The following is a 23,094-nucleotide window of genomic DNA, read 5'->3' as shown; positions in this document are numbered from 1 at the left end:
GGAGGGAGAGAGAGAGAGAGGGGCAGAAAAGGGCACGCTTCCGGCCCAGACCACGCCCCTTCCGGTGCACGGGGCCGCTCCTTATAGGCCCGGGACGGGCCCCGATGCCACGTACAGTCTGGAAAGCAGCGACGCTAGGCTGGGGAAAGGGAAGGAGGAAAGAAGAGCGGGGCGGGGCCGGGAGGAGTGAGGCGAACGCTGATTGGAGGAGGAGAACTGAACGGGCTATAAGGGAAGAGACATCGGTGGAGTGGTTCAGGACGGTGGCCACGTGAGGCCAATCCGCGCATCCGTAGTGTATGTGGAAGGGGGAAATACGATTCCCGCGACGGCGGCTCAGAGGGGACATTCCCGACGCGTTTGAGAAAGGGAGGGAGGTTGCGAGGCACAATCACAGCTGAATTTGGGGTTGGGGGTGATATATTTTGCGGGGGGGCGTTGTTTTGCTGGAAAGACATACAGGAAGCAAGTGCGGGTTATTCGAAGGCAATTTTTTTTCAAGCAAGCAGGCGCTTTAGACAGGACGGACTACAAAGCCCATTATCCCCGCCGCTCCACCGATTGTGGCTCTGGGGGGTGGGGTCCTCCAGAGTCTCCCCAATAATTGGGACTCCTTGGGAGTCTGTTGGACTCCAAACCCCATCACTCTGGGCTGGGGAAGTGGATGATGGGCATTGGAGTCCAACGTGCTTTGAAGGCCGGCATTGCGCCTATTTATGAGGCTGATCTCCCTGGGAAAACCCCTCCAAAAAAACCCCCAAAATGATGGTGATCGAATAATGGAAGAAGGCGCCACGCAATGTCTACAGGGTGTCCTCCTTTAGCGACGAAAGGAAAGGCTGAAGGAAGATGGTAAGCGCAAGTCGGCATGTCCTTCGTCAGCGGCTTTGCTTAACGACCTCCTTCCTGGTCCACATAGCGGTCACTAAACAAGGACAGCCTGTATCCTAAAAGAGGCTTCCTTCTCTTGGCTCAGGCCTTTCTGACCGCTGGATCACGTATCCATAGGGATGTTGCTGCAGTGGTTGTAAGTGTGAGGACTGGTCCAAAGTCACTTAATTGGGTTTCTGTTTCCTGTGTTCGGGAGTCAGATTTTTTCATTTCGTTCAGGGTCCCCTCCGAATTTTGTAATCCAGACAGAGACCAAGAACAATTTTTGCATTTTAAGTGACTTGCAGCGTCTCCTCAAACATTCACCTCGATTTGAATAATCCTCAAAAAATGCCAATACACTGAGAAAAAGAAATAGAGGAATATAGAACTCTTTATTGGCCAAGTGTGATTGGACACACAAGGAATTTGCCTTGGTGTAAATACTCTCAGTATACATAAAAGAAAAGATACATTCGTCAAGAGTTGAGAATCATCAGGTACAACAGTTAATGATAGTCATAGGGTACAAGAAGCAATCAAATCATACTAGGAAACAGTCCATATAGATCGTAAGGATACAAGCAACAAAGTTACAGTCATACAGTCACAAGTGGGACAGGATGGGCGATAAGGAGTGATGAGAAGATTAATAGTAACAGTAATGCAGACTTTGTAAATAGTTGGACAGTGTTGGGATTATTTGTTTAGCAGAGGGATGGCTTTCGAGGGGAAAAACCGTCCTTGTGTCTAGTTGTTCTGGTGTGCAGGGCTCTAGTCGTTTTGAGGGTAGGAGTTGAAAGAATTTATGTCCGGGATGTGAGGGGTCTGTAGATATTTTCACAGCCCTATTTTTGACTCGTGCAGGATACAGGTCCTCGGTGGAAGGCGGTTGGATTGAAGGCCCATTAATTGCCCAGGGATTTGAGCATTAATTACCCAAGGATTTGAGGGTTATCCAATCCCGTTATAAGGTGAAAACACCTTACACTCCAAGTTTATGGAGATTCTCCGTCATCCAGATCAAAGCTAGGAGGGGGAGGGAGGAGGCTTCTGCCGCCTTGGCCTCCAGGAGCGTGGGAAAACCCAGACACGCGTCTTGCCCGGAGCATCCTTCCTCGCCTCCGCCCGTCTCTTCTCTCTTTCTGCGAGATCGCAGCGCTGCGCTCCGCCTCTCCTGGCCGGGATGCCCAGCCCAGCACTCCAACGGAGGAGGAGGAGGAGGAGGCCGGCTCAGACGGGAGGAGGAGGAGGAGGAGGGCTCTCTGGAGAAGCCGGGGTCGAGCCGCCCGCCTTTGGACCGCGGCCTCCGGCCACCGGGCTGCCTCCGGATTGCATTGCCGTTGCCCGGGCTTTGCAAAGCGGGCGCTGCGCGGTCCTTGGGAGCCCCGGCGAGGGGGGCGCCGCCTATGAAGGGCTCCGCCGGGGCGATGGAGGGCCTGGGCTCGGGGGTCTCGGCGCTGGAGAAGAGCGTGGCCGACTTGACCGTGATGGACGTCTACGACATCGCCTCGCTGGTGGGCCAGGAGTTTGAGCGGCTCATTGACCAGCACGGCTGCGAGGCCATCGGGCGGCTGATGCCCAAGGTGGTTCGGGTGCTGGAGATCCTGGAGGTTCTGGTCAGCCGGGACCACATCAGCCCCGAGGTGGAAGAGCTGCGCCTGGAGCTGGACCGACTCCGCCTGGAGCGAGTCGACCGGCTGGAGAAGGAGAGGAAGCACCAGAAGGTCGGCCCTGGGCCCGGGATTGGAAAGGGGGAAATGGGGGGATGATGGGGATTGGAAAGAAGAAGAGAGGGGGGAGGAAGGAGGGAGGGAGAGGAGGAGGAGAGAAGAGGAGGGAAGAGGCAGAAGGAAAAAATGAGAGGGAAGAAAGAAGGAAGGAGGAGGGAAGGATGGAAGGAAAAGAGGGAGGAAAGGGAAAAGAAAAGGGGGAGAAGGGAAGAGGAGAGAAGAGGCAGAAGGAAAAAAAGAGGGGAGAAAGAAGGAAGGGGGGAAAGGATGGAAGGAAAAGGGAGGAAGGGGAGGAAAGGGAAAAGAAAAGGGAGAAGGAGAAGGAAAGAGAGGAAGAGGAGGGAAGAGGTGTGGGGAAACATGAGAGGAAAGAAAGAAGGAGGGAGGGAAGGAGAAGAGATAAGAGGCAGAAGGAAAAAGGAGAGGGAAGAAAGGGGGAAAGGATGGAAAGAAAATAGGGAGGGAGGGGAGGAAAGGGAAAAGAAAAGGGAGAGGAGAAGGAAAGAGAGGAAGAGGAGGGAAGAGGCAAGGGGAAACATGAGAGGAAAGAAAGAAGGAAAGGGGAAAGGAGGGTGGGAAGGAGAGAAGGAGAAGAAGAGAGAAGAGGCAGAAGGAAAAATGAGGGAAGAAAGGAGGAAGGGGGAATGAGTATGAAAGGAAAAGGGGAGAAAATAAAAGGAAGGGAAAAAGTAAAAGAAAAAAAATGAAGGAAGGGGAAGGAAGGCAGGAAAAGAGGAAGGAAAGGGAGGAAGAGGAGAGGAAAATGTAGAACAAAAGAAGGGAGAAAGGGAGGAGAAGAAGGGAAGGAAGAGGAAAAAGAGGGGAGGAATGGTGGAAAGGGTGGGAGGGAAGAAGGAAGGAAAGGAAGAGAAAAGCCAGAAGGAAAAATGAGGGGAAGGAAGGAGAAAGGGGAATGGAAAGAAAAGGAGAGAGGACGGAAGGAAGGGTTGCCTCCCAAAGCATCTGCAGGTGAGGCCTCTCCCTGCTTAGGCAGAAGGATGACAAACAACAGCTGTGTCTGCAGAATGGCGCCATTTGGGCACAGTTAGACTCTTTGCACCCTGAACTCCTTCCCACTGGGTCCCCACACCAGGCATAGCTATGATTTGTTGTCTAAGCCACCCTTAAACCCATCATTGTCAAGCTGTCTGCAGCCACTTCCCAGGGATCCTGCTAGGGTGGGGTTGCTCCTTTTTGTCCTCGGAAAACAACTCCAAGATCCTGGTGTGGTGCCAGCCATCCTCGAACCGAGAAACCAAGAAACAAGATTTGCTAGATCATTAAAAAAAAAAAAAAATCAGAAGGAACTTCGTGTCACTTTTTCCAACAGGAACATTTTCGTAATAGGCATAACGCTTTTGCTGAGCTGCAAACCGAAGCCTAAAATTTATAAATGAGTAAAAATGCATCGATCAAGATTCTGATAAAAGGGTTTGAGTGTCACAACCACGCTGGAGGTGACAAAGCTCTAATTGCCGGCATGAAAAATGGCTACAGAAGATGCTCAAAGCATCTCTGGCGTAGAAGATAAATTGCCGATGCTTTAAAAAGAAAAAAAAAAATTAAAAAGGGCGTGAGAAATTCAGCTGAAGCTCAGGATTCAGTTTGGCCTGAGAGTTGATGGCTCTCCAAACCGCTGAAATAAACTTCAGGGCTAAACACAGACTTAGAAGCATTGAACCAGCATTTCTACAAAGCACAACCCTTCTGACTATTGAAAAAAATCTGTTTTTAAACGTGCCAGAGAGCTGGTCTTGCAAACTTGGCAGGTTTCCTAGTTGGCACTTCAGTTGAGTTGCATCTTAAGGGGATCCCAAACCTGCTGGAGAAGATTAAAAATAATAATAATAATAATAATAATAATAATAATAATAATAATAATAATAATAATAATAATAATAATTTGAAGGGACCAGAAATGAGAAGCATTTTAAAAAAGAGCAGAAAGGGTTTGGTTATTTTTTGTAGCCGTTCTCAGTATATACTTGATTCTCCCAGAAGAGTCACGCCGAGATCTGACATCAACTTCTAATTTGGTTGGGGAGGAAAAAATAAATAAACTACTCCAGGAAAGATCACAGGCTTCTTAATCACTTCTCCTGTCTTCTGCCTGAGATACATTATTGTGTAACAAAACTTGGATCTGTTCTTCCTGTTGGCAAAGAGGCAACTAGTAAATGCATTTCTCGAATTTCCCGGCTCCTAGGGCTGCTCCCCAGGGCTAGCTTCTGAATTTGATGGCGCCTGCCTTTGCAACCCTGATTTAACAGAACAGAATAACAAAGAGTGGGAAGGGACCTTAGAGGTCTTGTAGTCCACCCGCTACACCATATGCGGACAAAAGGTTGTCGGATCTCTTCGTCTTGATTTAGGGATCTTCCTTTGATTGACCAAGCGTTTCATGCAAACCCAGGTTTTTCTGGGGGTGTTATTGTGTGGGAGCTGAGAAAGAGGTTCTTGGGTTGAGTTATCTAGGAGCACACGGACTGTGAGAACAGAGCCAGTGGCAATAAAAGAGAGTAACGGAAGGAGGGATGAGCTCGGCCTGGATTCGAAATGTGCCAGGCTTCCCAGCTCACTTCCTGCATGTCACTTCTAGGCTATAGTGGTGGGAGGAGGAGAAAAGGAAGAGAGGGAGGAGGAGGAGGAAGGAAGGAGTGGTGGGGGAAAGCAGGAGGAGGAAGAAGAGGAAGAGGAGGAAGAAGAGAGAAGGACGAGTGGGAGGGGGGAAAGGAGGAGGAGAAAGGGGTGGAGGAGAAGGAAAGGAGGGGGAGAAAGAAGGGAGGAAGAGGGGGAGGAGGAAGGAAAGATGAGGAAGGGAGAAGGAGGGGGGAGGCAGAAAAGGAGATGGAGGAGGAAGAAAGAGAAGGAAGAGGAAAAGGAAGAAGAAGGAGGGAGGAGGAGGAGGAGGAAGAGGGAACCTTAGGAAGGAGGGGGAGGAAGGGAGGAGGAGTCTAGTGGGAGAAGGAGAGTAGCACCCCTCCCCACTTTCATGTGGACTTACTCCTTGCCAAGCAAGTGGAAAAATAAATTCCTTAGCCATTCTGCATATGCGGGAAGCACATCCTATCTCAGGAAGTTAGGAAGGGAAGGAGAAAACTGTTGCGGGAAGGAACCTCACAGGGTCCCCCCCCACCCCTCAAAATCAGAGGAAACGGGAGGAGGAAAGTGACAACAATGCATATAGAAAGTCCTCGACATACGGCCGCAATTGGCAGCAGAATTCCCACTGCTAAATAAGACGGTGGTTAAGGGAGACGTAGAGGCCTAGAGATCAAAACTGAGATCTCTTAATTTGAAGAAAAACAAGGACATCTTAGCATCCCATATAATCCGCAAAGAGGTCACGGGATGTCGTGCAAACCTTTAGTGGTCTCTTCCAGCACATGCTACTCTTCTCCTCCAACCTTTGGTGGTCTTCACCAACCGTTGGAGGTCTTCTCCTCCTCCAAACTTTGGTGGTCTTCACCAACCTTTAGTGGTCTTCACCAACCTTGGGCTGGGGCAGAGACTCCCTCCATGGGGAAAGTCTTTGCAAAGGCTAGTCTTCCATTCCCAAGGCTGATAGGATCTGATTTCTGGTCCCGCAGGAGCTGGAACTGGTGGAGGATGTTTGGCGAGGAGAAGCCCAGGACCTCCTCACCCAGATTGCCCAGCTTCAAGAGGAGAACAAGCAGCTGACGACCAACCTCGCCAACAAGGACGTGAACTTCTCGGAGGAAGAATTCCAGAAACACGAAGGCAAGTGCTGTAGGCCTGGAACATGCTTTGAGTGCTTTGGACCGAAACAACTGTCAAAATGATTTCGCAGAATTCAGCGGATGCCAAGAGGGCGGATGTCATGCCCTTGTTAAAATCTGATTCCGAGGGGGAGGTGGAACAGCTGACAGGGAGTGGGAGTGTGGCTGTGGAGGAAACTGGGGAAGGGCACAGGCCGGCTGGGCATTCAGAGGAAGACCCAGACACACCCCCTCTTCATCCTAGGGCATGTAGGGAAGATTGGATTAGGGAGCAACATGGGGAGGAAAGGGCCCTGATCCCCTTCATTGGCTGCAGCTGGGAAGACTGTTTCAAAGGGCAAACTGCGCAGGGCAAAGTAGCTGGAAGCAAAGCAGTGAAACTATTTTGGTTTGTCAAGTCTTATCTGAGTTCTGGCATCCTCCCAAATGTGCGTATTTCGTTATCTTTTGAGTTCTGCAATTCTTTATCCTGCTCTGTCTCATTAATTGCTGCAGTGTGGTTTGTGTTGGTTTTTATTTATAATTTATATGCACTTTGAGTTTGGACAGAATTTCTTCCCTTTAAAAACTGTTCTTGGGAGAGTTTTTTCTCCAGCCAATGATAACTGGACGTTGGGGGCCAAGTTGGAGGAATTAAAGCGACTTTCCCTACTTTTGGGGCTTTGTTGCTTTTGTGCCATGCCCCGGATCACCGCAGTGGGGTTCCTTTTAGGAGAAGGTCCCCTCCCCATTGAGCTTCGACAGGGAATCCTCAACTTAATGACTGGTTGCTTAACGACCATTCCAAGTTATGACTTGGAACAGTCCTTAGGTTTTCATGTTCGATTTTAAGGTATTTATGTTTTAACTGCATATGGATAGACATAGTTTTATAACCCTAAGCTGCCCAGAGTTACCCTATGGTAAGATGGGTGGCCAAGAAATTTGATTTATTTATAGATAACTAACTAAATCACACATACACACGCAAGCAACTTTACAACCTGGTTAAGAAGTTCTGACAGCTGGCTTCACACACACACACACACACACACACACACACACACCATGTCCTGTGAACACATTTTGCAAGGGCTGTACTGCTTAAGGAGGGTCAACAATGAAAGCTATTTGTTTATTATTATTATCTGGCTTTTTTAAAAAAAACACACACACACATCAGGGATGTCAGAAAGAGAGAGGCAAGTGATGAAAAAGCTGAAGGAAGTGGTGGACAAGCAGCGGGACGAAATCCGGGCGAAGGACAGAGAACTGGGACTTAAAAACGAAGACGTAGAAGCAGTGAGTACTTTTTATTTTGTTTCGTTTGCCCTCCTCTGCTCCTTCAGAAGCTTTGTTCAAGGAGTTGCCAAAAGTTTTCCTTTTTCCTTTTTCTTTGAAAGCAGAGTCCTAGACTTGGATTCCAGATCTAAAACCTCCATGGAGAATATTTGGGTGTACCAAATATCATAATCCTGTAAACAAGCTTCCTATTTTATTTTTTTGCCCTTCCTTCCTTCCTTCCTTCCTTCCTTCCTTCCTTCCTTCCTTCCTTCCTTCCTTCCTTCCTTCCTTCCTTCCTTCCGTCCTCCCTCCCTCCCTCCCTTTCATCCTTCTTTCCTCCCTCCCGGGTTTGTTTCTCAACCTGGCCATCTTTAAGACTTGCAGACTTCAACTCCCAGAATTCCCCAGACGGCATGGAGAATTCTGGGAGTTGAAGTCCACCCATCTTCAACTTCTCCAGGTTGAGAATCACAGGATTGGTTTCCAAAATGCGTTATGCGTCAGGCTTATCTTCATTGGGTGTGAAATGAAACCCTCCTTTCTTTGCAAAGCGCCTGCTTAATCGAAGATGCACTAGCCAATTAATGACTGTAGTTTTCCGAAGCCTCATTGGCAGCGGGGAAATCCTCTATGCCTGCCTTCTTTTCCCACAATTCCTTCTACCATCCGTTCCCAGGTTTCTCTCCCCGAATAAATAGCAATGGGACATTCGGGGGGGACCTGGAAGTGTTGGGGCCTTTTCGGTGGTGTCCCTCCGCTTCCCCTTCATTTTCCTCTTCTCTTCTTCTCCACAGCTCCAGCAGCAGCAAAACAGGTTGATGAAGATAAACCACGATCTGCGGCACCGGATTACCGTCGTGGAAGCTCAGGGGAAGGCGTTGATTGAGCAGAAAGTAGAGCTGGAAGCGTATTTGCAAACCAAAGAGCAAGAGATGGCGGCCTTGAGAGCGGAGCTGGGAAAAGTGCGGGAGAAACCGCAGGGGGAACCGAGTCACAACGGAGAAGAAGCACAGGTAGGTTGGGAATTTGGAGTAGCTTTTTTTGTTTTTTGTTTAAATTGCTTGGGGTGTTTGGTTCCGACTTGATAAAGTTGCCTTAAATCTTGCCCGTTTGGAGATGAGAGGACTACAATTCCCAGAAGCCTTCATCCAGCCGGCTAAAGACGACTGGACTTCCATTCCCAGAATTCCCCAGCCAGCGTCTTAAACTTGCCCACAGGTTGAGAAACACTGACTTAAAGCATGTTAACTCACAACCATAGAGTCTCTTCTCTAGAAAGACCAGGCCCTGGGGATTTCTGGGAGTTGAAGTCCGCCTATCTTTATGGTGTTGGGAAACGCGGACCTACAGGGATGCAACTGTGCAATTTTTTCACAAACTATCCTCAGATGCGTGCAATTTTCTCACAAACCATCATCTTAGCCGCTGCTTGAATCCCTCGATTCTGGGATCTCCTGGTGGTCCCCCATCCAAGTCGATTCTGCTTCACTTTTTTTTTTAAAAAAAGATCAGTCCAGGTTAGCTAGACAGGGACAATTGGTTCATGGCCTCCCCAGGAACTGATGACCCTTAACTATGAATAAATTTACTAATTTATCTCACTTTCCTGATGCGTTCTCTGCTCCCTCCCTCAGCAAAATGAGAGAGGTCTGGGTTCGAAGTCACCCCCTCAGCCCGAGACAACTTTTAGCTTAATTTAAGCAAGGAGACTGGCAAATTATTTTACTCTTTTGCAATTTGTGACTTTCCTTTATCGCTTGGAAGCAAAGGGAGGCGAGGATTTATTTTAAGATCGTCCTTGGCTGCGTTTCAGTGATTTAAATGGAACAAGCCTTCAGGGCCAGGATTGTCTGAGTCCTCCTGCCCTCTCACCGGCCTGTTTGCCATAATTTTTTTAAACTCCAGGAGCTCATTTGACAGGGCTGAACATATTCAGAGTCTACAATCCTGCCCGCTCTCTCTTTTTTACCTCAGGAAATGCAAAAGTTTGCAGTAAACCTAAATACAGGAAGACCTTGTGTTACGACCAGAACAGAATTTCTGTTGCTAAACAAAAAAGGCAGTTGGTTCAATAAGCTGCGTCTGATTTTACGACCCTTTTTTTTTTGGCCAAGGTTGTTAAGCGAATCTTTTGGCTTTTAAGTGAATCGTGCAACTGTTAAACGATTCTGGGATCCCTGTGGATTTTTGCTACACACACACAAACACACACACCAGGACAATGCAACCCTTGTCAATAAATGCTAGTTGTCAAAACGCCAGAGTTGTGTTCCCGTGATTGTGAGGATGTTGGGATGGTTGAAAGTGTGAGGACTTGGTCATAAGTCACGGCTTCCCATGCCATTGAACCTTCAAATGGTTGCTAAAGGAGGAACCATCGTAAGTGAAGGCAGGAAGGAAGGAAAGGGAGGGAGGGAGGGAGGGAGGAAGGAAGGAAGGAAGGAAGGAAGGAAGGAAGGAAGGAAGGAAGGAAGGAAGGAAGGAAGGGAAATATGAAGTGAAAAACACAAAACAGTGCACAATAAAAACACAACAAAAATCATTCAAAACTAAAAACAATAAAAAGCAGTAAAACAATTTTAAATTCTTGAAAAATCTGCAGGATAGTACATCAATTTTCTTAGCATTACATGATCTATTCAGTATTTGATACAATGCAGTCCTGAAGAACACAATGCATACAGTCACCTTTTAGTGCTAAAACCAGAATAATGCATTTATAAATTACATCTGCTTAAAAACTAGACTAAATGTGAAGAACATAGACGTAACATTTTATTATTGCTCATATTTCATCTACATCTGTGCATGTGTAGGTCACTTGTCGAGAAAAAAAAAATTAAAATATTGCCGGAGACCGTTGTGGTTCAAACACAAAAGATCCACTTCTATTGTTTCTTAAGACGAATTTTTGTCACCGAAAATACCAACCTGCGGATTCAATAGATTTTTTTCAACCAACTTTTGAGTTTTACCTTCTGTGTTTTTGTGGCCTTGGAGACACCTGGATTGCCTTTTTTTTCATAAAGAGTCCTGTCAACTCAAAAATATTTCTCTGGTTTTTTAGAGTTGCCAGCAGAGAGGGAGTGGGAGAAGTGCATTCCTTAGATAATTTCTACCGAAGCTTCTGGCACGCAAGATTATTACTGGAGAGCATGATTGATGACTCTAAGCTATGGATGTGTCCCATTGGAGAATATACATCCAGGGGCTGGGGGGGGAAGACCAGGGTCAAGGAGGAAATGAATGATGTGTTTCAGAGTCGGCTACACCCAGGTAGCATCGGCATGTTCACTCCTAATAAATCTTCTTTAAACTCAGAGATGTGGCTAGAGACTTAGGATTTGAATAGGGGTGGATGCCAGAGCCCTGACAGCCTGACTGTGGAAAAAAAATGAGGACTAGGAGCCTGGTTTTAAAAACAAAAAAAGGCAAAATGAGACTTTTTGTAGGTATCCCACTGCTCCAAAATATTGGATCTGGTGAAAACAGAAAGATGCTTTGTCCAGATTTGAGGCCGTTCGTTCTTGCCAGCGGTCAGGATGTGCGTTTGCGGACATCGCTCGAGGTGCCAAGTACGTGGCGCCCTAGTTTGGTGGTTTTTGACGGCAGTGCAAAACTCACAACTGCTTCTTTTGTTGTGTTATCTGGAAAAGGCTACCATTCTTGGGTTTTAATGAGATCGTTTGCTTTGCCAAGAAGGCACAATTGTTCCTTTTGTTGATTGGGGAGTTGGCGTTACAGCGATGAGGCCGCCCCCAAATCACCGAGATATATCCATAGAATAGGCACAGATCTCTACAAAATATAACATAACCAAATAATTTGTCACCTCAAAGAATTAATTGCTGCATTTTTTACTTTGGGGACAGCGTTTTCAAAGCAGCGGGGGATGCATTTCAAAGGGAGATGTAGAAATATCTATTTCTGTTCTTCCGTTTTTCCATTGCCTTTCTTTCTTTCTTTTCCCCTCTTTATTTTTCCTCGTGCAAAATCTGGAATGGATCCTTTTTAAATTGGAATAAGAATAATCTTATTTCTTCCATCCAACTCCAATCAGCTATTCATCGTCTCAGCAAATGACAGCCTCTAGCTGACTTTGTTTGGGCCCGGAGATTTAAACAAAGACAGGCCTAATGGTGTCGTTTGGATAGGAGACCATCCAGAGAGGTTCCAGGACTAAAGATTAAACTAAGAGATTGGGGAAAATATTCCTGGGAGATACTGCAATGGCCAGTCACCAAATAACCAGGCTCATTCAGTAGTTAAACTAATTAAATTACAGGTAGTCGTCATTTAGCGACAATGGGGACCAGTTAAGTGAAATAGTTGCTAAATGAAACCATGACTGCTTCCAATCTTCCTTCAACTTTCCTTTGCTTTACCAACTTATAAGGGCTGTCAGTGCAAAGATTGGTCTTATGTCAACTCATAAAATACTTCTATAGTCTTTTTAGAGTTGCCAACAGAAAGGGAGGAGAGAGCAGCGCAGCAGTTTGCATTCCATAAATAGTTTTTCAAAGATAGTAACTAGGCGACTGAAGTTTCTGCCCTGCAAAATTCTAACTGGAGAACATGATTGATGACTCTGAGCTATGGATGTGTCCCATTGGAGAATATGAATTACGATACACCCAGGCAATGCCGGCATGTTTACTCCTAATAAATCCTTTGGAAGTTTGGATTGAGACTTGTGATTTAAATGGGGTTAAGTGCCGGAGCCCTGACACTTAATGTTACTTTTCCATCCATGCCGTCCCTGTGAACTGTCGCTAAATGAGGCAGTCACTAAGAGGGGACCCAGCTGTACTTTTTGTGAATTCGTCATGGTCCTCGACGATTGTGAACCGTGTGCATGTTTCATTTTACAATTTGGAATTTTGCCGGGCCCCAGGAAACTTCGCCCTTCTTCTTCTGAAAACATCTGTTTAAACTTAAGTCTGAATGAAATTAATCCTAAATAATAACCTTTGCAGCTGGAAGAACCCCAGAACCCTGAGGAGTTCCTCTCAGAAGCAGAGAAAAACACTCTGGATCTCAAAGACCCCAATCGGCCCAGATTCACTCTGCAAGAGCTCCGGGACGTATTGCACGAGAGGAACGAGCTGAAGTCGAAGGTTTTCCTGCTTCAAGAGGAGCTTCTGTATTACAAGAGGTGGGTAGTTATTCCTCTTTCCCAGCCCGATCCTGGAGCGAAGCGAGATTTATTCTCGATAAGATCGGGGGGGTCGGGGGGGGTCCGGTTGTCGTTCTGACTTACGTTTTGGGGATCCAAGTGGAAACTTGCTCAATTTGGAAGAGCTGAAATGACAACAGGATGGATAATATTCTAGAACAGGATTTCTCAACCTTGGTAACTTTAAGATGGGTGGACTTCAAATCCCAGAATTCCCCAGCCAGCAAGGGGAATTCTAGAAATTGAAGTCCACCCATCTTAAGCATGCTGGGAGTTGAAGTCCCCCTATCTTAAAGCATGCTGGCTGGGGAATTCTGGGAGTTGAAGTCCCCTTATCTTAAGTTCTTAACCATGATGGCTGGGGAATTCTGGGAGCCGAAGTCCTCCTATCTTAACCATGCTGGCTGGGGAATTCTGGGAGTTGAAGTCCACCCAACTTAAAGCCACCAAGGTTGAGAAACACTCCTGTAGATTTAGACTCCAGACTTCCTTTCCAATGGACTGGAACCAATGTTAGATTAACCACTCAAGATTAAAGCTTGCTCACCATGAATTAGGAAAGGGGGCACGAAATAACCCTGGCCAATTCGTGTTCTTTTTATTCCACTCCTTCTTCAAAAGTCTCAATTCTCCATTTTTTTGCTTGAAATGAGATTTCAAAGGGTGCCCAACTCCCCATTCTGGGCATCCTGGGCAGTAGACAGTGTAAATATTCCTAATATCATGCTGTATTTCCCCTCCCCTGCTTTTAAAGCGACGAATTGGACGAAGAGACGCGATCGGCTCAATCTCCGGCCATTCTTAATTCCAAACCGTTGACTCAGCAAGAATCCGGCATCAAACGGCTGTAAGTAGAATTTGTGGGAAATTTTCTGGGCTGTTTTTTTAAAAAGAACAACAACGAGGCAGACAAATTGTTGTGCTCAAGACGTCACTTACAATACCTGATGATGCTTCCAAAACAAACAGCTGGCTCAACCTGCCTTTTGAGATGCATTTTCCCTATTGCTGAGTATTTTTCTCCCTTTCTCAAAGAAGAGTTGGGTTTTTTTTTTAAAAAAAAGATGATTTCTTGAAACCTGCGATGGTTTTGGCTCATTCCTGGTTAAGACCGCAGCGATTATACCAGTGGTGGGATTCAAATTTTTTTACTGCCAGTTCTGTGGGCGTGGCTTGGCTTGGTGGGTGTGGCAGGGGAAGGACATACCGCAAAGTCCTCCTTCCCTCCCCACCCCACTAACCTGCTTTCCAGCTCCGTTCTCCTGTGCAGGGCAACCAAAGGAGACCCAGCAGATCAGCTGGGACTCAATGGGAGGCAGAGAATAGATGCCGGCGGGGCCAGTCAGAGCTGGTATTTACCGGTTCTCCAAACTACTCAAAATTTCCATTACTGGTTCTCCAGAACTAGTCTGAACCTGCTGAATACCACCTCTGGATTATACCAAATATCCACATCTTAGAGCAACCTGCAAGCCCAATGCATTTTTCCTTTCTTTTTTTCTGGAGAAAATTTTTTTTTTATTCAATAAGAGTTACTGCCCTGGGATAGAAAGGGTTAGAAAGAGCTTGTAGCTTGTGTGCAACGTGCAGACTAGCCCGGTGGCGTCATCGCAACCTGCTGGGGGAAGCACAATACAAACAGCTGTGTGTGTTGTTTTTGTAGCCTCTAAGAATAGCCGTTGAGCGTTTCAAAGCGGCTTTTGTGCCAGAGTGGGGGAAAAAAAAAAAGAAAAAATTGCTGATTTCAGCTTTGGCTCCTTTCTGCTATGGCAGGACAGGTGGTCTTCGACTTACGACCACAATTCAGCCTGGCCCCTCCGTTGCAAAGCGAGACATTTCATTTAAACGTGTTTCGCCTCATTGTACGCACTTTTTGGTGCAGTTGTTACTTTAGTCCCACAATTCTTAAGCGATTCGGGCTACCCTCTAGATTTGGCTCATCAGAAGGTCGCAAAAGGGGATCACACCTGTCATAAATGTGAACCAGTTGCCAACTGGCTGGGTTTTGATCATGTGACCACGGGGAGGCGGCAGTGTTTGAGGTGTGAAAAACGGCCATAAGTCACCTTTTTTTTTTTCCAAGTACCGTTGTTACAGTCACTAAACGAACCGTTATAAAGACGAGGACTTAACCCGGATTTTTCCCCACCACGGAGCAGATGCTGTGTCAACTCATAAAATATTCCTATGGTCTTTTTAGAGTTGCCAACAGAAAGGGAGAAAGGGAGAAGCAGTGCGGCAGCTTGGAAACCAAAAGTGCATTCCATAAATGTTTTCAAAAATAGTAACTAGGCGACTGAAGTTTCTGCCACGCAAATATCTAACTGGAGAGCATGATTGATGATTCTTGGCTATGGATGTGTCCCATTGGAGAATATGAATTACGATACACCCAAAGGGGTGGGGTGGGGTGGGGGAAACCAGGGTCAAGGGTGACAATGAATGATATGTTAGAGTCAGCTACACCCAGGCAATGCCAGCATGTTTACTCCTAATAAATCCTTTGGAAATTTGGATTGAGACTCGTGATTTAAATGGGGTTAAGTGCCGGAATCCTGACATGCTGCCTGGATCCCAGGAAAGGTCTTAACATGGATGTGGACTCTTTCTAGGCCAACACAGACTGAGATGTTGCAGTAAGCCATGATGGGTGAATGTGGTTTCTCTAATTCCAACCTCGTCACCTTGAATGCTGGGAGTTGCAGTCCGCCTCTCCTTCAAGTTGTCTAGGTTGAGAAAAACCGCTAAGCCATCATTCACTGGGCTTACAAGCGAAGCCATCAAACCTGGTTTCTATTGTTTCGCGCAACCAAGGCCAACCGTAGCTAATTACGGCTCTTTTTGCAAGCCTCCAATTTGTCTGTCTGTCTCTCTCTCTCATCTTTCTCCACTTATCTCTTTCCGTTGCCGTGTTTGAATACCGTAATCTCCATTTCTTTCTTCAGCCCTCTGACCTCCTCTTGTCTGTTCCTTTCCGAACCAGGATCTTTACCGCCGTTATGCCCATGGTTGCTGCCGGATTGATCCCGGACGATCCCACATTGCAGCCAATCAGAAGACTTATGTCTCTTGTAGGGACTCTGGATTTTGAAATATTTTTTTTTTTTGGTTTTTTTATACCCCTTTTCCCCGCCTTCGCTATAGTTCGTATGCTCCCTTGCCCTCTTTTTTTTGCATGACCCGCCGCTGTTTAACCCCCTTTAACTCACGCTGTGTTCTCGTTGGCTGACTGTGGGATCGTAAAAACCCCGACACCCCCCCAAACGAGAAAAACGGGGAGCGCTAAAAACACTCTTGGGGTGCCCGGCGTGGCCGCTGATGAAATGTTTTTAAGTGCACTTCTGCCTCAGTTGCAACAACTTAGATGCTCGAGACAATATCGTGCAAATTTTGGCCTGTCCTTCGGTCCCTCTGGCCCTCCGTGAATTTCCCTGACCCTTCAACCTACCTTCTACAGGTAGTCCTTGACTTACGACCGTTCGTTTAGCGTCTGTTCAGGTACAACGGTCCTGAAAAACAAGAGTCCTTGCTCTTACGGCCACCACAGCCTCCCTGCAGTCATATTAACCATGATCCTGGGCTAACGTGATATATATATGTATGTATGTATGTATGTATGTATGTATGTATGTTTTCTTCTCAGCAGTTTGAATGTTTATATCAAGGGTCTTCAAACCTGGCAAGTTTAAGACTTGTGGATTTCAACTCCCAGAATTCCTGAGCTAACATGACTGGAGGAGGAGAGACCCCTGGAATAGACAGATAGAGATAGAATAGATAGAAGGAGAGAGAGAGAAAGATAGAATAGATAGAAAGAGAGAATAGAGGGGGAGAGAGAAAGATAGGATAGATAGAATAGTAGGCTAGAGAGAGGTAGAATAGAGAGAGATAGGATGGATGGATGGATGGATGGATGGATGGATGGATAGATAGATAGATAGATAGATAGATAGATAGATAGATAGATAGATCAAGGCTCCTTCAAACTTGGCAAGTTTAAGACTTGTGAGCTTCAACTCCCAGAATTCCTGAGCTAACATGACTGGAGGAGGAAGAATTCTGGAAGTTGAAGTCCACAAGTCTTAACTGTCAAGTTTGGAGACCCCTGGTTCATATAAACATCCCTCGATGTTGAAAATGCTTTTAAACCTTCTGTGATCGTCTGCGGGGTGCTTGGCCCATGACCGAGAGCGCCTTTCCCCGTGTTTGTCCTTTAGACCAGTTCCTCTAATTGTGTTAAGAGCCTAATATGCCAGCATATTAATGGTTCCCGTGGATTAATGCCGCTTTTCAATCCCGCCCACTTACAGACTGTGGCTCTGTTTTTAGTTCTAACTGCACCCCCAAATTAGCAGCAGACAGAAAGCGTTTATGCGCTACTAATGAACCAGCGACGGCCTCGGGTTTCAGTTGATGCGTTAGGATGAGTTCCACCCACCTGCCAGCCTCATTAAGCAGGCAGGAGTCAAGAACTTGTTTTAGATCATGTTGTTAATTATAGGGTAATGCCATTTCGATAATAAGAATATTGGAAAAAAAAACAAAACACCCAATTGCTTTCTCTATCTCTAGATCATCCTGAGAAACACGTCAGTTACTAGGATGTTTTTAAGAGAATAAACATTATAATCCATGCTTTCTTTCCTCTCTCTAGTTTTTCTCAACCTGGGGAAGTTTTAAGATGTCTGGAGTTGAACTCCCAGAATTCCCCAGTTAGGAAACCAATCTTAAGGTGACAAAAGTCCAGACTCCCAGAATTCCCCAGCCAGCATCTTAAGATGGCTGGACTTCAACTCCCAGAATTCCCTAGTCAATATCTTAGCATTTGTGGACTTGAACTCCCAGAATTCCCCAGTTAGGAAAACAATCTTAAGATGGCTGGACTTGCAACTCCCAGAATTCCCTAATCAGTTCTGGGAGTTGAAATCTTAATGTTGCCATACTGGCTGGGGAACTCTGGGAGTTGAAGTCCATGCGTCTTTAAGGCTGTCACGCTGCTGTAAATTCAAACGAAAACCTAAACAAACGGTTTAAGTCAAGGACCACCTGTTCCAAGAGTTTTCCACCCGTTTCCACCTCCCTCTGTTAAAATAAAGCCTGTTTACAGAGCTTGCTATAACGCCACCCACCCCGTAAACCATCCCAGGAGGTTTCAGGTCTCTAACCCACACCTTGTCTTCTTGTCTTGTGCCAGATTTAGCTTCTTCTCCCGCGACAAGAGACGCCTGCAAGCCACCCAGCGAAACTCCTCCTTCCACGGCTCCTTCGGCGAGTGGGCCGACCGAAACAAAGACGACGTCTACACCGAACAAGGTTTAGAAGCTCTGCAGCACCTGTGACCCAAACCCAGAACTCCCGCTTGTACCGAGGCGCCGAACGCAGAAGCACAGAACACAGAAGCCCCTCGGGTGGCGAATGGCGCCGGTCCACCCACTCTACCCGTCTTTCCAGGCTGTTGTCAGCTCAGGGTGCGGGGAAAAGATGCATTAAACCAGAATTAGCGCTCCAGATTCGTCCTGCAAGCAATGGAATCGCAGTCTGGATTTGGGAAGCCAAATGCAATATGCCAGCGTTTCTGACTTCTGCTGACTTGTGGGTGAACGTCACATCACCAATGCTTCCCTTTATCCGTTTCCCCTCAAAAATTTTTTAAAAAATAGGATCTGGGCCATTCCTGAAGAAATTCCCTGCTAAGGACCGATGATCTTTAGACACACCCTTATTTGAAGGGCATTTTTTTTAAAAAAAAAAAAACCAATATATTATTATTTTGTTCCCCTCTTGCTTCCGCCCGCTAAAACTTCCTGCTCCACATCTCAAGCAGAGTTTTGCAGAAATCTTCTGGCATTACTTCTAGAAGGGGGAGCTGCTCTCTTTAAACACAGATTCAGGAGGAGACATATTTTGTGGCTTATTTATAGTGCCTGCAACGTGCTGCCTTGTGTTTTGCTCTGAATTCTCTTGACATGGGATGGCAACTGAACAACTGAAATCTATCTTAATCCTTTTTTTTCCCCCTTTTAATTACGATTCTCACCGACCTTTGCAGCAGCAGCAGCAAAAAAAATAATAATATTTCACCCCTGCCCTTCTGTGTGAAGGCAGTCGCTTCAATCCAACACACCGACTTCAGTTTGACAAGTTTTGGGAACTGTTTCTGGAACAAGTTCCTTTCCACTCTTTCTGGAGGAGATCAAAGAGGTTTAATGGGTCTGAATGTGGTGCACGATCGCTGGAATTAAATATGAAGATTGAGGGACAACGGGGGAAAAAAAAAACTGAAGGGGGGTTTATTCCCCCAACCTGAAGCGGTGTTTTTTTCACTTTAAAAGGTGTGGACTTTCAACTCCCAGAATTCCCCAACCAACAGGAAATGCTCAGGACACTTCTAAACACATCCAAACAGCCCTTTATGAATTTAAGTTGCTTTGCACACTTCACGGGTTAACCCTTTACTGAATATTCCCCGCCCTCTGTATTCTCTCTTAACACAATTATCTGGGAAGGTTTAGGGCAGGGGTGTAAAAACTTGGCAAATTTTAAGACCTGTGGACTTCCAATTCCTAGAATTCCCCAGCCAGCCATGCTGGCTGGGGAATTCTGGGAGTTGGAAGTCCACACAAGTCTCAACACAGTTGCCGAATTTCAACACCCACGCTCTCTAGGATAACAGCAATCATGCAACCACAGGATATGCAAAGAAGACGCTTAAGTTTTTATTCAAGATTCAGGGTGTTAGATAGTTAAAAGGCAATAAAGAAGATTTGGCTGGGACTAGTAGAGAGAACAATATCAAACCGTAGAATTCTTTTTAATATGCTAAATAAACTTATTTCTGAATTAACAAGAGGCCTCCGGGTGATTTCACTTGACTGGTAAATGGTCTTTCGGTCTGAGTCCTCCCACATCCCATCTCTACAATTCAATCCCACCTCACTTTTTAGGACAGGGGTCTTCAAACTTGACAGCTTTAAGACTTGTGGACTTCAACTCCCAGAATTCCTCCTCCAGTCATGTCAGCTCAGGAATTCTGGGAGTTGAAGCCCACAGGACAAACTTGCCAAGTTTGAAGACCCTTGATCGACTCTTATCTATCTATTCTACCTCTCTTTATCTACTCTATCTATTCTATCTTTTTCTCTCTCTCCCCCTATCTATTCTATCTTTCTTTATTCTACCTCTCTTTATCTATTGCAGGGGTCTCCAAACTTGACACCTTTAAGACTTGTGGACTTCAACTCCCAGAATTCCTCCTCCAGTCATGTTAGCTCAGGAATTCTGGGAGTTGAAGTCCACAACTTGCCAAGTTTGGAGACCCTTGTTTTAGGGCAACAGCTACCCTTCTGCCTTGAGGAAGCTTTCAAGGCCTTAGTTTAATCCAGACCTTTTCAAGAATTAAAGGATGTGGGATGGGAGTGGCAATCCTAAACCATCTCTCTCTCCTTTTTTGGCACTTCAGCTATAACAGGCGGTAGTATCAATGTTGAGAATTTGGGATCCGTCGTTCAGCAGATCTTGGAATAAGACACAGGCGCAACGATCAAGCGAGGGCACAACATTCACTCTTCTCCAGCTGGGAAGCTGCCATTCCTGCCACAATGTCTGTGCTGGTTCCAGACGACCAACCACCTTGGCTCAGAAGCAAGATCTATGCTTCTGATGTCCTCCTTCAACTGAGCAGCGTTTGAAGGAAATGTCCCATCGGTGTGGCGCGGCCTTCATCCCTTGCCGTCTTTGGCCTCGCGGTTCCGGTCTTTCCTCTCCCGCTCCCTCCCTTCCGTGGCTCTGCCTCCTCGGTCTTCTCTTACGCGGTGTTCCAGGTCTCGCTCGCTCTTGCCGTATCCCCACGACCGTTCTCGTTCCGATCGCCGGGGCTCCCGGCTTCGCTCGTAATCTCGTTCCCCGGCCTTCCGATCCCTCGAGTCTCCCCGGGACCAAGCCCGCTCCCTTTTCCCCTCGCTGTAAAAATCGTTCTTCATGGCAGGCAAGTTGATGGGCTTCCTAAAAGGCCTGTCTCGGCCTCCGAACCGCAGCTGGCCCGATTCCTTCTTCCCTCCGAAACCACCTCCAAGCCTACGGGGGATCCACCCCTTGAGGGTCCTTTCCAGCTCAAAGTCGACAAAGATTTCCCGCTGGTCGATGATCAGCTTGTTGGCGTCGCGGTGGGCTTTCAACAGGGCCCGTTCCTCTTTGTACTCGATAAAAGCGTAGCCTTTGGAGAAACCCGTAACCAGATCCCGAACCAGGCGGATTTTCCGAATGTCTCCGTACCGGGAGAACACCTCTTTTAACTTCTCTTCCGTGGTTTGCAGGTTGAGCCGGGCTACGAAGAGGGTCAGGTGAGGGTCTCCGGAAACAGCTTTGTTGGGGACATAGCGGGCTGTCATGGCCCTCCAGACCGCCCGGTCGTGAGGCTCTTCATCGGTGCCATCGATGCTTCCGGCTTTGAGGGGGTCGTACTCCTTAGCGATGGGCACCCACTCGTTCATTGCTGGAGGAAAATGTATTTATTTAGCATACGGCATATCACAGGCAGACTAGCAATATATAGGAAGGTTTCACCCAGGTTACTAAACCACAATAAAACACAGGTGGCTCTTGATTTACGACCACAATTGAGAATAAAAATTTATGTTGCTAAATGAGGTATTTATTAAGTGAGTTTTGCCCCTTTTGTGCCCCACAGATACAGGGTAACCACGACTGACCATGATAGACGAAAGTGAGTGGCTTCCTTCTCTTTAAACCATGTGGGCAGACAGGTAGCAATGGGTGGGTCCATCCTGGAGCTGCCTTCCTCTGCTTGCTTCATACTTACTCTGTGCTTACTCACAAGGATCCTTGGTGCTCTCTGAGCTTGGTTGTTTTCTTGAAGACATTTCATGACCCAACTAGGGAACATCATCAGGGCTAGAAGGAAGGAGGATTTGCTCTCTGTTTATAGACAAGCGGCTTGCCATGTCAGTGTTGGTGGGAGTGGTGTTTTCTTCTTGATTCGGCTGTTTGCTTGTCTGTATTGTTCATTTCTTGATTAGGTAAAGTGTTGTTTACTGCTTGTATATAAACAGGGAGCAAACCACACTCCCTTTAGCACTGATGATGGTACCTAGTTGGGTCATGAAACACCTGCAAGAAAACAACCAAGTTCAAAGAGCACCCAGGACTCCTCAGTCCTTCCTCTGCCTCTCCCTTCCTTCCTTCTTTCCTTCCTTCCTGTCCTTCCTCACCCCACTCCCTTTAGTACTGATGATGTTACCTAGTAGGGTCATGAAACGCCTGCAAGAAAACCACCAAGCTCAGTGAGCACCAGGGACCCCCCCGCACCCCCAAGTTCAACCCTGAGCAGCAAATATGCACCTTTATTGGTTACTCACAGGTCTTGAAAGCCCAGCATTCTGGGCTTCCCTGGTACGTTGGCAACCCGGTCAGTTGGCAATCCCCATTTCCTGCCTTCCATGCTCCCTGCAGAACCCAATGCATGCCCTCTCCAATCAGGGCTTGTACCCCCTCCCCTCCCCCCGCCCTTCTGTGACCCTCTAATCAATGCTTCCCCCTCCCCCCCGTCCCGCCCCGCCCCCAATATTCCCCCCACGACCCTCCCCCCAAATTGTGACTTTGCAAGAACTAAACAGACTCACTTCTGCCTGCAAGAAACCTGGAAGAGGGATCTAACTTCGTTTCCACCTGGGCAGATTCGTCAAGAAAGAGATTTTTCTTTTTTTTTTTCCCCCTCATAGAAGAGGGGTCTGGCAATACGAAGGTTGCTTTTTAAACTCAAGGTCTTTTTTTTTTAAAGAGAGAATTAAAATAAAAACAAATCCCACCCTTTGCTAAAGGCCAACAAGCGTGGGCGAATCGGCCAGTGGGGAAAAGAAGACTCGTTGGCCTTCTCCAAGGTTTACAGTCCGCACCAGCGCCCTCTGGCGGCGGGAGCATCTCTAGCAAGGCGTTTGGGCCCCGCCCTCGAGTCGAATGCAAAATTGTAAAAATGTACAAAACATAATAATACGTCCGTTTAAATAGAAAAAAAAGCTGAAAAGTCTTTCTCCCTGATCCCAAATCCAGTGTTTTCCCACCTTCTGCCTAGCCAACAAGGCAGAGAGGGGGGAAACTGGAAGCTTTTAAGAAGAGAAATAGGAGCCAGCAGTGTGCAGCAGCAGTCGAAAAGGCCAATGCAATCCTAAATTGTATTAACAGAGGGATACAATCGAGATCAGGGGAGGTACTAATACCACTCTGTAAAGCCTTAGTAAGGCCACACCTAGAGTACTGCATCCAGTTTTGGTCACCACACTTATAAAAAAGATGTTGA

General features: G+C 46.8%; 2 protein-coding genes across 5 annotated transcripts; one reads left to right on the top strand and one right to left on the bottom strand.

Moving 5' to 3' along the window:
• Positions 1-353: 353 nt before the first annotated feature.
• Positions 354-19,629, top strand: RILPL1 (Rab interacting lysosomal protein like 1). Of its 2 annotated transcripts, XM_026719399.2 has the most exons (8): positions 515-2,597; positions 6,194-6,344; positions 7,506-7,624; positions 8,401-8,619; positions 12,583-12,761; positions 13,537-13,629; positions 15,766-15,853; positions 17,977-19,629. In XM_026719399.2, the coding sequence occupies exons 1-8, from the start codon at positions 2,280-2,282 to the stop codon at positions 17,980-17,982; spliced, it is 1,173 nt and encodes a 390-aa protein (XP_026575184.1). In that variant the 5' UTR covers positions 515-2,279; the 3' UTR covers positions 17,983-19,629. The 2 variants fall into 2 exon arrangements, with proteins under 2 accessions (XP_026575183.1, XP_026575184.1); XM_026719398.2 differs by lacking the exon at positions 15,766-15,853 and having other exon boundaries at positions 354-2,597.
• Positions 19,477-22,520, bottom strand: SNRNP35 (small nuclear ribonucleoprotein U11/U12 subunit 35). 3 transcript variants are annotated; one of them, XM_026719406.2, is made up of 2 exons: positions 22,421-22,520; positions 19,477-21,273 (listed from the first exon to the last, which is right to left on the bottom strand). In XM_026719406.2, the coding sequence occupies exons 1-2, from the start codon at positions 22,515-22,517 to the stop codon at positions 20,501-20,503; spliced, it is 870 nt and encodes a 289-aa protein (XP_026575191.2). In that variant the 5' UTR covers positions 22,518-22,520; the 3' UTR covers positions 19,477-20,500. The 3 variants fall into 3 exon arrangements, with proteins under 3 accessions (XP_026575191.2, XP_026575189.1, XP_087769176.1); XM_026719404.2 differs by lacking the exon at positions 22,421-22,520 and adding an exon at positions 22,157-22,308; XM_087913050.1 differs by lacking the exon at positions 22,421-22,520 and adding an exon at positions 21,491-21,912.
• Between the last annotated feature and the right edge of the window lie 574 nt (positions 22,521-23,094).

Source organism: Pseudonaja textilis, chromosome 15 (genome assembly GCF_049901715.1).
Source record: "Pseudonaja textilis isolate UNSWEBS1 chromosome 15, rPseTex1.2, whole genome shotgun sequence".
NCBI lineage: Eukaryota > Metazoa > Chordata > Lepidosauria > Squamata > Elapidae > Pseudonaja > Pseudonaja textilis.
Note: the sequence above shows the minus strand (reverse complement) of the source record. Positions and strands in the feature narration are given on the sequence as shown.

What these genes read in the sequence shown, in the direction of transcription:
- RILPL1 (XM_026719398.2), top strand. Translation starts at nt 2,280, where the DNA reads ATGAAGGGCTCCGCCGGGGCGATGGAGGGCCTGGGCTCGGGGGTCTCG. An exon ending in AGAATTCCAGAAACACGAAG is followed by an intron (nt 6,345 to 7,505) that starts GCAAGTGCTGTA and finishes CACACACATCAG; the next exon opens with GGATGTCAGAAAGAGAGAGG. An exon ending in AAAACGAAGACGTAGAAGCA is followed by an intron (nt 7,625 to 8,400) that starts GTGAGTACTTTT and finishes TCTTCTCCACAG; the next exon opens with CTCCAGCAGCAGCAAAACAG.
- SNRNP35 (XM_026719404.2), bottom strand. Translation starts at nt 22,262, where the DNA reads ATGCATTGGGTTCTGCAGGGAGCATGGAAGGCAGGAAATGGGGATTGC. An exon ending in ATGCTGGGCTTTCAAGACCT is followed by an intron (nt 21,274 to 22,156) that starts GTGAGTAACCAA and finishes ATTTTCCTCCAG; the next exon opens with CAATGAACGAGTGGGTGCCC.